At 42.3% G+C, this 14,095-nt stretch overlaps 2 protein-coding genes and 1 pseudogene across 2 annotated transcripts; 1 reads left to right on the top strand and 2 right to left on the bottom strand.

The window, feature by feature from the left end:
* Positions 1–152: 152 nt before the first annotated feature.
* Positions 153–1,987, bottom strand: LOC141839447 (uncharacterized; annotated as a pseudogene).
* Positions 1,988–8,267: 6,280 nt separating this feature from the next.
* On the top strand, positions 8,268–8,990 carry LOC141838422 (uncharacterized). The gene is made up of 2 exons (XM_074725898.1): positions 8,268–8,493; positions 8,573–8,990. The coding sequence occupies exons 1-2, from the start codon at positions 8,416–8,418 to the stop codon at positions 8,825–8,827; spliced, it is 333 nt and encodes a 110-aa protein (XP_074581999.1). The 5' UTR covers positions 8,268–8,415; the 3' UTR covers positions 8,828–8,990.
* Positions 8,991–12,571: 3,581 nt separating this feature from the next.
* On the bottom strand, positions 12,572–13,959 carry LOC141838421 (UPF0481 protein At3g47200-like). The gene is made up of 2 exons (XM_074725896.1): positions 13,384–13,959; positions 12,572–13,306 (listed from the first exon to the last, which is right to left on the bottom strand). Exons 1-2 carry the CDS (start codon positions 13,957–13,959, stop codon positions 12,572–12,574), a joined length of 1,311 nt encoding a protein of 436 aa, XP_074581997.1.
* Between the last annotated feature and the right edge of the window lie 136 nt (positions 13,960–14,095).

The following is a 14,095-nucleotide window of genomic DNA, read 5'->3' as shown; positions in this document are numbered from 1 at the left end:
GAAGAACCAATTGCCGTCTTCACTTCCCAACGCACAAGAATCGCACATGCCGAACTGAGCGAGGAAGGAGGTGGACATTGAAGATACCACTTGATGCGCTGCATGCAACAATAACCAGGCTAATGGCTCCAGAGTGGAATTCAAAATAATACTAAACAAAAATGAGTTCATCAACGCCATCCTCGCGCAGTGTTTTTCGCCAAACAATTGCATAAAAACACGATTTAATACAAAGCAGTACAGTTTACTGTCGTTGAAAACGAAATGGGCTGAGCATAAAAAAGCACATGAGACTTGGAGCTGGTTCTTGTAAACAAGAGTAAAATAGACGAGCAAATTTTGACGTTATCGGGCGACTGAACGGAAGAGAAGAACTAGCTCTGCACGGCGAGGAAGGATGTATTACTCCCAAGCCTTCTTTGGTTGCCACGGCCGCCGTGGCCATTGATCATCTTGTTGCTGGCATTGATCGAGGAGATGATGTTGGTCGCCGGCACAGTAGAAGTGCCGGCGTTGATGGTGTAGAGCGACCTGGAAGAGGAAGAGTAAGGTCGGAAGGCTCTCATTGGGCTGGCGAAGGCCAAGCCCCAGGTCCTGGTTCCGCAGATGAGGTGCGACGCTTGCTTTCGACGCGGGGGTTGACGCCGACACCCTGCTACCGGTGTCATAGTCGTCGTCGTGCGACGCCGCGGAGAGCCAGTAGGCCGACATCATCCCGAATCCCGGGAAGAAACCTCCGCATTTGATCCTCTCCTTCGACATATGTTGTTGGTCGTCGTCGTTGCTCTTATTGTGGTCGAGTTGGAGGGCGGTCTTAGGCTTGACCTCGCGCTGGGACTCCACCCTCCGCAGCGTGCAGTCACCAAAGCCCGTGGAGATGCGCTCAAGGAAGTCGCCCGAGAAGCTCCTGCTGCCGCATCCCACTGACCTGGACCTCGACACCTTCCTCCCGAATGAGGATGACGCTTGGCTGCCGCTTGGGCTCTCGGCATCCTCCACGCCACCGTTTTCCCCTGATTGTGATCTGGCGGTCGCTGCTTCCAACTTATTTGACGGAGGTTGCAGCTGCTTGTTGACTTCTCCTTCGCACCCTCCCCCCGAAGAGGATGAGGTGGATCTGCGCCTGTTGATGTTCCCGTTGGCGGCAGAGGAAGAAGAGGTGGAGGTGGAAGAAACAGAAGAGTGGTAGAGGAAAGACCAGAAGCTCTTCTTCCGAGGACTATCTGCGACGGCGGCGTCTCCATTGCCGCGGCCAACACCAACCCGTGCAAGGGACGATCCGGACGTCCTCGTGGCCACAGACTTGCTCCGTTTCAAAACCAACCCACCGCCGTTAGCCACCACGGCAGAAGCGGTAGCGCGACTAGTTCCATTCGATAACAACTTCCTTGCGCCGTTCGCGTAACTACCTCCGCCGCCGCTGCCCTTCTTCTTATTCCTATAGTCAGCTGACAGGTAAGGGAACTTCGTCCGTCTGCCGTCGTCCACGATCGCGCTGTGGCGTGAATAGACAGAGGCGAACCCAGCGGCACCGCCAGACGCAGCGCCGACATCGGAGAAGGAGGTGCGGGGGGAGGTGGAGGAGGAAGGCGAGGGCTGGAGGGGGAGGAAAGGGGTGGACTTGGAGGAGGAGACCAGTTTTCCCAGCTTTTCCTGCAAGCAGAAGGCGCACACCCCGCCCGGATTGCTACGGTACGGGTGGTCCACGCACTGCATGCTCTCCCCCATGTCGTCCGCCACTCCCACCGCCGCTTTGTCGGCCATCCTCCTCCTCCTCCTCCTCCTGAGACAAATCCCGGTCGTTCTCCGTACGCGCCGCCTCCAACTTTGCCTCCAGGTCCACCTTCAACCCCCCTGTTGCCCCCGAAATACAGAGAGAGAGTGTGAGATGGGAAGGGACGCCCTCCTACAAGAAATCGTGCCGGGATATTTACGGCCTTCGATCCCGTGCCGGATGGGAGCGGCACATGCAGCCAAAATTTATCGACTGGCCAGAGCCAGAGCCAGAGCCAGAGGAATGGCGAGATTTGACCGGCCTCATGCTTTGTAAATTGTCCGGCGCGGGATGGTGATGGGTCGGATTTACTGGACCATCAAGACGGCTCGCTCATCTCTGCGAAAACCGAGACTTTAATTAGTCCGTATTGAATCAGAACACATTGTGGGTGAGCGAAGTTGGTTGCAGTAATAACACGTTTCTATTTATAAATTTTTAAAATTCTGGATATGTAATTATTCCGGTTGAGATCCGCTTCTAGATGCATTGCTCTTTCGCAGCATCTCACTTGAGCTAATTTGATTGGGGAGGGAGGCGCGAAGCTTCGAGGACCTGCGTTCACAAACACCGTGAGAAGGAAAGTCAGGAGTGGTCCTGGCGCGACCACTCCGATGCTTAAGTTAGTTCGTGTAGAAGGAAGAAGAGAGCGAGAGCCAAAAGAGAAGATTTGTGAGATTGCATACCTCCCTTCAGTACATAACCAACCTTTTATATAAGTTGAAGACGTTATATCACATCACGGATGTGGCTGAAGTCCCATCATCGTTATGAATGTGTCAGAGGGTATGGTATAGTCAGCGCATATGTCCCACCGTCAACTTGCATTTAGGCGGGTTATGTCACGCACATCTGTCAGAGCCTTGCTATGATGAGTTGCAGGGGTGGCAGCAGGACATTCACAACTACATGATGGGGGAGTAGTCTTTGGGAAAGAGGAAAAGCCTATATGGGGCCAGGACAGAACTGAGGAATCGACATGTCTTACGTCCGAATGGGTCGACTCAGCTCAGGCCGAGGCGCCGGGGGATTTGGCTCGATCCGTACTCTATGACACTCTGAGCTCGACCCGAGGACTCGGTTCGGTCCTCATATCGACTCGATGAGTACATCGCGAGGACTCGGTATCGAGTGCTCGGGAAGGGGAGATCTGATTCGGCCCTGGCGTCGTTACGGAGTATTTCCGTTAGGTCCTACCTGCTTCGCCCGATTCGGCCTGTAAGACTCGACCCGGGGGTGAAGGGCCAGAGGCTCCGGTTCGATCCGGGCTCCGCGGCATCGTAGATCGGACCCGATAGGCTGCTCTCGGATTTGATTAACCGTGATCCACTCCTTACAATCATAACAGTAATATATTCTTGAGATTTGAAATTATTCAACCACTGTCACCGTACTGGAGCGAGGGGATGTGTTTTGTTATTTACCTCCTGGATCAAATGGCATGGACATGCTCAATCATGCGTGGACCATCATGCAGTCTGACGGCCCAGAGATCGTATTAGTCCAGTGCACTTGTACGTTCCATCCCTGCCCGACTGCTCCAGATAAGAACACCCAGCTCCAGGGCTCACAATATCTGTTTTTTTCCGACTAGTAAATATCAGCAAACAGTGGGCAACTTTGTCTCAGTCTCCAAAAAATCTTAGAAATTAAAAATATTTAAAGAAGCATTTACAGTGAATAATGTCCGGATAAGTTGATGTTTATCTATATCTATATTTAGGGTTGATTTAAAAGGAGAGAGCAATTATTCATTCTAATTAGATTTAATATTATACATTAAATTAATTAAGTTGTTGTGATAATTATTCAAATTTAACTTTTTTTTTTAAATATAAATAAGTTTGGTTTGAACTTCACTTGAGTTTGATTTGTTGTTTGTACATGTTAAATAATTACTAATAAACTCTTTCGAAATATTAATTTATTTATGGTCCTAACTATTTGCTCTATTATTGATGAAGGGTGGCCACTGCTAGATATATGAGTAGCTATTATCCCCGAGTTTAAATTAAAAAAAAAACACAATTTAGAATAGAAAATATTCATAATTATTTAAAAATAAATAATGCAAGGTCGAATGTGGAGACCTATCATATGACAGACAAAAATTATGGTGTGTAACTCTCTTTGATTCCTTCTTGAATGAAATTAATAAGAAATAAAATAATTATTTCTAGAAATTAAAATAGACTAAAAGCATATGATTGTTACAACTTTAACCAATCCATTTAAGTGTTAGTTCATAATATGTTTTTTTCATCCAAACTCCTGTTGGTTTAATCGTCTCCTATCTGCTCTAGAACTAAAGTTTAGCTTCTCTCTTGTTCTTTTCTTCAAACAGTTGATCAAAAACTACTTGATCATAAGATTGCGTAGAACTGTCAAACCACCTTCAACAACAGCCTTGTTGTACTGCCGATCTATAGCAACTGAGAAAGGACTCACAATAGTTAATGAAAAGGTGACCATTCACATATTCCTCTCAGTGTTCCATTGCAATTTTCATATGTCAATCAAGACAGGCAAGAATACCTACAAACCCGGTGCTTCATGAATAACCAATGTGGGCATATAAAGGGAATAATGAACAGGCAACAATATTTTTCACTATTTAATTAGAGGTACAAAACAAGCTGGAACCTTGCAAACTGGCGTAGGTGAACTCTTTTCTTTCAGGATAAATACGGTTCTGCTACTATGTCAATGATTGTGGATGAGATAAAACCACAACTGCCAATTATTAATATGAATGACCATCTGTTACTGTTTTTTTTTAATTTCTTTTATTTTGTAACAGCTGGTTTATGAGAAAACTGGGACCGGATTGGCTGCCAGTTCCCAGTTTAAATGGTTGAAAGTTGAAACGGCCTGCTGTACAGTCGAGTTTTAAAAACACTGCCTTTTGGTTTACCCATTGCAGTGGTTTATCAGGAAAAAAAAATCTACTTTGTTTTCTAGATGAATTGCTGAGTATGGGGGCATGAAATTCAGACGTGAACAAAAAACACAGTGCTTTATGGAGAATTATTACAAAGAATAAGACCTGCACCAAGGTCATGTGGTTTTTGACAACAGGAAAAGAAATAGGATTTTTTATGGGGGATGAAACGAACAGTGAAGTTTGATCTACGATCAGTACAGTCCAGACACACATGTAAGAGACTTCAAGTAAAAAGTTTGTCAGGAAGAGAAAAGCTGAACAGCAGGGCTCTTGTGCTTCCCTATGTTGGAGGAGGAAGACGAGATGTTTAGTTCCCTGAGAGAGAACCTCACAATCAGCGTGTTCTCGTATATTGATCGGCTAACTGCTAACCTAGTCTTAAATTACGGAGTGGAGGATGATTATGATGCTACTTCCTTACAGAGTACTTATTGTTTAGTTTGATTTGGGCTCGAGCAATTTGGCCAACCCTTGGCATTGGATGTAATTGTCTTCAGTTGGTGGCTTGTAAGAGATGTGAGACACCTCCAATTCATCAGCTGATAAAGAAATGCATTATAAAGGCATTCAAGAATGCATTCAAGATCAAAGGAAATGGCACAAAATCTTCAAAATGCAAAAGAATGCCTGAAATTACGGTTTAGGAATTGGCATCGCAAGTCTACTTGTCACATTCTGCATACTTTCGAACACCAGATGCCCTTTTCCTTATGTTGCTCTAAATACAAAAAGAAGAAACAGAGAATTCAAGCGCTTTGAGTGGAAGTTAAGAAGGGTCACAATTTCAAGTAACGTTTTGGGGTTGTCAACATGGCCCAGTGGCCAGACTTACGCAGGAACGGAATCAAAGCTTTCCTTCTTTGGGTCTCCTTTCCTATCTAGAGATGTGATCAAGTCGATGAACCACATGCTCTGGCCTCCTGTCACTGTTGACTGTTCTCTGCTAGAACAATAACAGTCTCCGATTCTTTTGGTGGGGATTCCAATAAAGAACTACAGCTCACTTCCCTGCAGTCATATACTTCTGTTCCTCAAATATTGCAAACAATTCAAAATGAAATACATGACAGACAAGCCTCATTCCTAACTTGGCTATTAGCAGTTGTTGCCGAGTTTCAAATGTGGATATAATGAAGTCCTCGAGCCTCCACATTTGAAACTCGGCAACAACTGCTAATAGCTAAGTTAGGAATGAGGTGCTTTAGTTGCATTACCTATAGGAACTGAACATATTCATGCAGGCCTCAATATCAAAGGCTCACATTAAATGTCCACTGTCATTCTTCAGGTTGCTCACCATCACTAGACCAGACTTCACATGTATATTCTTCATCTGCTATGTCAGCTCATACCATCGATATGAGCATTACTTAGTCACATCCCACACCGATTGCCAGTTAGAGCGCCATACAAATTACACGTAATAATGCCCACCATATCCGCCACTCCACTTGCTTCACGTCAGTTTCATGACTATATATAAAGAGGTAAATTAAGAAATTATTAAATACAAAATATACACAAATGGGTTATGACTTCACCTAACGTCACAGAGTAAGAAATACTGATTTACAGATAAGGATTCGAATCTTGACGAAGTCAGGCAATACTCTTCTGCGTCGTGATCAATTGCAGTTTCTCGATTTACTTCCTCATCATAATGGTCATGAAACCGACCGTGTGAGACCACTAAGATAACGGATTCTATTTTTTACATAAAATATATGTATTACTAAAACCTCTATGTGATCCTTGACTACATGTGCTAATATCTAAACTCAATTTGATCGAACATAATCTCCAATTGAGTTTGAGGGGTGTGAGGATAACTCAGTTCAAATAAATAAATTGGGGACAAATTTATGACTAATTGCAAATAAAAACTTAATATAATCTAATTATTCGTGCACCTAGCCTGATTATTTTTATTTACAATCATATAAACTCAATATCAGTAACAATTGATGGCTGGAATTTATTTCATAATTTATCGGAGATTGTTATTGGAGTTTACCAGAAGAAGATCTGAATTTAAATTATAAAATAATTTAGATTTATTTATTAAGATGACTTGAGTTAATAATTTCAAAATATTAATCAGGTTGATTAGGTTGAACTGCTCCTATGTGATTCCTCGAGCTCGAGTGGGAAGTCGTCGGATGAAGTCGAGTGCTTCTATCCTGAGTGCAATGAGGTCCGAACTGCTGATGTGCTTCATAAGTCCAAGTGGAAAGTCGAGTATCACTTAAGCGAGCTACTGAATCGGGGCGTCGAGTGTTGATGCTATTGAGTCGCCGAGTCATTGCATCACTTGATTGTTTAGTGGGGCGACAAGTGCTTGAATACGAAAAAAGATGCTCGGGAACAGTTAGGTTAGAAATTGATGCTGAGTCTAAATGGATTCCCCATTCAGAAAAGAATGATGTTGAGGCATGTGTGCAATGTAGTTTCCTTCAAACATATTCGTCTCTCTCCAATTGTACTTTGTGGTTATGTCGAATGTTTATTTTTCAAGATACAATAGCATATCACAATCATCGCCAGACATAGGTCAGTCATAGCAAATTGAGTTTGTACCCGAATACTATCACAAGTAAACCGTCGAGCGAAATGCATGGCGGAAAAGAAAAAATGAGGGGAAACAAAGGTGGATAGAGTTTTCTTTTTCTTCTGTTTGCTACTATTTGCCTAATTTCATAACCTCCTTATAGGAATTTTATATCTCCACTATAATAAATAGCCGAATAAAGATCATTTATCGTCTCTACTCGTCTGAATTGAAATGTTAGTTGCTGACCACCTAGATGGTTATGAATTCTCCATTAATATATCTATTACTATTGAACAGCAATTAAAAAGAAAATTCAAATGGTAAAATATTAATTAATTCTCTTGGATAAATTTTATCCTGATCGATCTGACATTCGATGAATATAGATCGTGCTTGCACACGAGTCAATTTATATTAGCTCCCGCATGAGAAAGAATCTATCCCCTTGCATGCATTCACAATTTCAATACTTATGATAAATTATAAATTAACCAATACAATGAAACTAAAATCTCATTCATTAGTCTCGTTCCTTTCCATTTTTTTATTTCCATTCAAATTTCATAATGGACTCTCCCCATTGCATTCGTACTTTTATTCTAGTTATGTATTATTTAACATAGGTTTTTAAATTTTTATTAATGATATTTCTTTATTATGGTATTATTGTAATTCGTTAAATTATATTTATGTCATAGGTTTTATCTAAGGTTATAATAAGTCTTATGAACATTATAAATAAACAATAAAACTCTTTTTAAATGTATAAATAAAATTTACATGAAAAATAAATGAATAGACCAAACTATACAAAAATATATATATATAAATTTTAAATAATTAAATTAAATTAAATTAAAAAATCTATAACATCTAAATAAATCAATTTTTAGTTTAGACTCAAATATATATCTTGAAAAATCAAAATAAAAACTAATCCCTTCACCCCACGCTCTCTTCGTTTCTTTCCTTCCCCTACCCCCTCCCTCCTCCCTCCTCCCTCCTCCCTCCCTCCCTCCCTCCACAGTCCATAGCATAGTGAGAGTAATAAAGACTCCTTGCCCCACCCCAAGAGTCTCCGTTCCCTCCTCTCGCCTCTCCTTCTCCCCCAAAGAAAACCCCAAAACCACCATCCATAAAGCAGAGATGGCTTCCTCCCCTTCTTCCCTCCATTTTCTTCTCTTGCTCCTCCTCTTCGCCGCTCTCTTATCACGTTCAGCTGAGGTGAGTTCTTCTTCGCCATTCACCACCTCTGGATTTCCATTTCTGGCGCTAATTGTGCAGGCTTTGGTTTGATCTCCAGGCGGGCGGGCCGACAGCGTCGATGCGGCCGTCGTCGCCTTTTCCGGGGCTGAAATCCTCGCTGATCGACGAGGCCAGGCGGAGGCGGCTCAGCAACTTCCAGATATGCGCGCTCTGCACCTGCTGCGGCGGCCCCCGTGGCCTCTGCCTGCCCTCGCCCTGCTGCTACACTATCAACTGCAACATCCCCAACCGGCCCTTCGGTTTCTGCGCATTCACCCCCAAATCCTGCAACTGCTTCGGGTGCCACCTCTGAAACAGTCCCTAAATTCTAATCTCCGATTGCTTGCTCATTTATACTAGTTTTACTTAATTGGTGTTATTGGTTCGCCTGTGCGCTGCAATTGCATAGGGGAATAGTAAAGTGTTTGTGTTCTGTTTCCTGAAATTGTATGAAATTCAGTCTGGTCAATGTTGAGGAATGCAGCAAATGAGTTCTCTTCAGCGTCTCTGGAACACTGATACTGATATGCACTGATGCATTGGAGTCGTTGCCGTTGGTTCTTGGTTTTCTAGTCGAATCGACTGGTCCAGTCCGGTAGGGTTTTGGAAAAATCTGGCACAGAGTGACTTGTGCTGGCTGTGCCATGCATATCAATGAGGTAGGCTTGCAGAGGCATTAGAGGTGGGTGGGAGTTGGCTGAGCGGCATTAAAACCTATAATTATGGAGTTGAGTTGGCAGTGTGGTTCTTGTGAGTGTCAGCTACTTAAACATCATTATTTATTAGGAAGGCCTCCTGCTTGGTTGGACTCATTTACTCGCTGAGAAATAGAAATGTTCAAGACCTCGTATTAAATTCTATTGCAGAAAATGTTATGATTTTTTAGAGGAATGTAAAGGGCGTCTGGAACACTCACTATAAACACATCATGCGTCTTGTGTTGAGATCATCATTCAAGAAAGTGCCTGTTGTTTCGAGGTCTCCAGCATCAGAAAATTCAGATTCGCAAGATCCTGGTGTTTATAATGCTTTCTTATATTGTCTTTTGCATGTGGGAATTCATGAAAATGAGAGAACTAAATGACCCACAATCTTTATTTTTTTCAATCCGGAAGTATGCATGTCAAGGAAGGCTTTTTTTTCAAGAGGGGGAATCTCGTTGACCGTCCTTCTCCATGTGCCTGCAATGCCTTTTTCTTTTCTTAAACACGCATGTCTGTCCATTTAGCTGCTCGGATCGGAGTTGGATATGACAGTCTGAATTCGACGAAAGATGAAGTCAAACCATTTGAGACTTACTTGCAGATTGTCCTTAGCTTGATGTCATTCTGATGGCATGTCTTGTTCTTGATAAACACGCGCGCGTAGCATGCGAAAGCTAAACGCAATATAAAATCAACCGATCAACCGATGAGTATTTTCGCATCTTGGATGACAAAATTTTGATCATGTTGCCTAAGCTAAACAAGGATAAAGAGTCGAGTTTCATGGTGATTAAATTTATTTGTTAAGATAATCGAATTAAATCAAATCAAATATAATGAATTACGTTGTTGAAATGATTATTTAAATTTAATTTGATTTTTTTTATAAATTGAGTTTGATTCAAATTTAATTTGAATTTGGTTATTTAAATGTTATCAAATTTTCAATTTAAATTTATTAGATTGTTTAATATTTTTATATTTTAAATTTATTTAATTAATTATTAAATTTGATAATATAAATTTATTTATTTAATATATTAATTAATAAAAATTTTATTAATAATGATGAATATTATTGACATGTTAATTATTTATGAATATTAACAATTTGAACGTTTATTTAAGTTTATTTATTTAATTTAATAAATTATTTAATTGATATATTGAATGAATATAAATAAATTTTTATTAAATTAAATATTAAATTTATTGATAAATGTTTAATTAATTTACCGCATATAGGAGGCTGCCCACTACTCCTGTTAAACGCCCTTCTTGGTCTGAAGATAGTTAAAAATATCAAAAACAAAAAATCTTCTGAAGTTAAGTATTTCAATGGCACTCGATGTAATCCTATTTTTGACTGGGATTTGATTCGTGGACCCGAAGCTGTCGTGCCAATTAATGCTCATCTTTGTGACAAAAAGAGAGAGAGACAGAGAGAGAGAGGATAACTCTTTGACTGGAAAGTGTATTAGCTCCCTTATTGAATGACCTATCAACAATTGTTAGCTATGCCTGTAAATCAGATCTGCATGATAAAAAAAATGATGTTTTATTTAAAAGCCACAACTCCTAGACATGTCATGAGCTGAGAGTTGCTAATATTTGTTTCGATAGTTAGGATCTCTTTTACAAAATTCTGAACAGAAATCCAAGTAAAGAAAGATGAGGTATATAAGAAAGAATATAATGATGCTCAACTCACAAGCATTTAATTAATTGTTTGATTGAGATGGCTTCATTCTTTCTAAAAACAGGTTTAGTTAATGAATGTTTAGAAACATGACTTCTTTTTCTCTTATTATTCCTTTCACCTCAGTGCACAAATATTTTATTCTCGTTGCTGCCTGGCTGTTAGTTTGTCTGCTTTTATTTAAATAGGCTTCTGTCACCCTTTATTCCTGATTATCTCTTTGACAGACTTATCAGGATCCCCAAGTTTCTTGAAGAGACTGTTGGTTAAGAAGTCACCTATTTTGCTTCAGTTTAGGAAAGCAACATAATGCATATAGTCATATACAAGATACAACTATAGATCTTGGTCATTGTATATTTGTGAAGTTACAATTACTTACAAATGCCCATTATATTAGTGGTAGGAAAATTTTGATGATGATGAACTGCAACATTGATAATAGGCAATCATTTTGATGGAATTAAGGAAAATTTTGTAGAGTTATGGAACAGACAAGTTGTAATTGTTTCAAGGCAGACAAGCTTGATACTAGGCACCAAGTCTACAACTAGTTAGGCAAAGTTCAGGTTGAATACCTAACATTTTGTTTCAGTTAAATCACTAAAAATTAGATTTAATTTATTTCCTTTATGTCACTCTTTTGATGATAGTTATCAGAGAAGCATCCATCTAACAAGAGCATGATGCGGTTTTGACGCATCCACACCAAGTTTTAGTAATTTCCGTCAAGTTAATTAGTCTAATCGAGTGATCTGAATGAAAAGTATAAGAGTTTGAGCAATTGACATGAAAAAATTGAGGCAAATACACCATAAAGTTTACCTTTCAGCGTGTTTTGCAACTCTTGTATCACTTATGATGACCGGAGTCGAACATTATTTTTTCTCTACTTAAACAAGAGCAGCCTGGGGATCATATATAAAAACGTAGACCATATGAAAGGATCCAAGTACATTTTATTTTCATGCTAGATAGTTGTTTAATTAAGGTTGAATAAATCTTGAGACACACACAGTAATGCTTTGCATAGGATTTAGAGCATTGGCCAACCGAGTGAACTATGGACAATCAATATGATCACAATAGCAGGTGGAGTCAAAAAATATTTTTAGAATTAATGCAACCGACAAAACTTGCACTTTTTAGTAACTTAACGGTGCTTTTGAATATCAAACTTATAAGTTTGTTGATAAATTTATTGTCAATTGTAGAGGATTACATACAAGATGACTTCAACTTATGTGGTCTTCAAGGATTGATTCCATTTTATGATTATGCCTTAGACATGATATCGGATAATGATTCACTCACTAAGTGGTATGGTCTTTCACAGAGTTTATCACTTGCAAAGCATTACCTACTAGGATTTGCTTTCCCGAGGAAAGTTCAAGGCAGGTGTGAATTCATATTCTAAAATGGATATGCTTGCTCTTTACCAGTATTAAAAGTGAAGTGTACAAAAGCACAAACGGAAGAACTTATAAAGATAGATAGCTTTATGGTCAAATAAGAATAAATAAAGCACGCTCACACCCAAAAATCTCACACGTTCAAATTCATCAAAGAAAAGAAAGGAAAATGCAAAACGAATCAGAAAAAAAAAAACACAACCCAACACAGGCCAAAGTCTCAAGGTCTAATTCATCTTAATTCACTGAGGAGAGGGGGCGGCGTCGTTGTCGTAGTAGGGGACGATGGTGTAGATTGTCTGCAGAACGGTGAGGACGAGGAGGAAGATGGCGGCAGCGAGGGAGAGGAACGCCCAGGGGCTACGGAAGTAGGTGTGGATGAGGTTGGCCCGCCACATGTTGATGCTCTTCCGGCAGTACTTGTTCACCCGACGGTGCACCTCGTCGAGGCTGCTCTCTGGGTCCAGCACCACGTCCTTGGACAGGCTGTTGAAGAGCTTCGCCACGGCCTTGTCGCTGCCCACCGCGTTCTGGATGATGCCCTTCGAGTGTAGCAGGCTCACGTCCTTGGCCGAGTCGATGATGTTGTCCATGAAGAAGACGTAGGACGTCACCTCGTTGCCCGCCGCCACGTGCAGCCGCTCGAACGCCATCAGGTTCAGGAACATGTACTCGGTGGAGTCGTCCACCACGATCACCGGTAGGCTCAGCACGCCGCGGTGGAACCGGATGTCGCGCAGGCTGTTGCTCTTGCTCGGCTGGAAACGGATCCCGGCCTCGTACAGCTCCACCGCCGACCGGATCACCTCACTTGACCCCTCGTCGGAGGGGCCAGTACTCGACCGCGTCAATGACCCCAAATACAGCAGGCTGTGGCGGAATACGTCGAGGGGGTGGAGGCCCAGCCCGGCCAACGTCAACGCCCGTGCGTTCGGCGGTCCCAAGAACTTCAACACCAGCTTGTTCACGTACTCATGCTGATCGATTATTTAAAACTTTAGGAGTAAAACTTCTAAATTTGGGGAGTAAAAATGGAAACATCAATTTCTCTTACTTTCGCCGGCTTGCCGCTCTCGATGGTGAGCAGCGCGTCCAACGCCAGCAGCGGCAGCTGATTCTCCAGCATCAGCATGTCCCGCTTTATGTACGGCACGTTGTACAGCATTCCGTGGTTGCTGAACACAGGGTCGTTCACCGCATAGTCGTCGCTCGATCCCCCGCCGCCGCTCGTCGTCGCCGCCCGCATGATCTCCATCATGAAGCACGCGTCTGTGACCATCAGACTCAGGAACTTCTCGTCGTCCCGCCACTCCTCCCCCACCCCCTCGTACGCCTCACGCAGCGGGCCCGCCACCGCCTCCATAGCGTCCACGAACTCCTTCAGAGGACGCTTCGACCGCTTCAGGAAGTGAAGCAGCGCCCGCCGCTTGTGCTCCTCCATGGGCGCCACGTCCGGTTCGCCGTGGTGGTACGGCCCGAACGACACCACCTGCGGCCGGTACGCCTTAGGGTTCAGGACCTTGATGCAGGCCGGTACCTTGTAGATCGACCGTTTGTTCCATTGCTCGATCTCGCGTGCCTGGTCGATGTTCCCGAGTTCCTTGTCGATCTCCACCACCCAATTCTCCATACTCCCATTCGAGTCCACGAACCTGCACCTTTATAATGCATGGGTGAGGAAGATTAAAAATGAAGATTTTGGTGGTGAAATTGCACCGTCGAGGCTTTCCAGCGAACCAGAAGCAGGCTTTAGCCAGGGTTCCACA

This window comes from Curcuma longa, chromosome 11 (genome assembly GCF_044706935.1).
Source record: "Curcuma longa cultivar G26 ecotype Majalengka, Jawa Barat chromosome 11, ITB_CL_G26_1.1, whole genome shotgun sequence".
In the NCBI taxonomy this organism is placed as follows: Eukaryota; Viridiplantae; Streptophyta; class Magnoliopsida; order Zingiberales; family Zingiberaceae; genus Curcuma; species Curcuma longa.
Note: the sequence above shows the minus strand (reverse complement) of the source record. Positions and strands in the feature narration are given on the sequence as shown.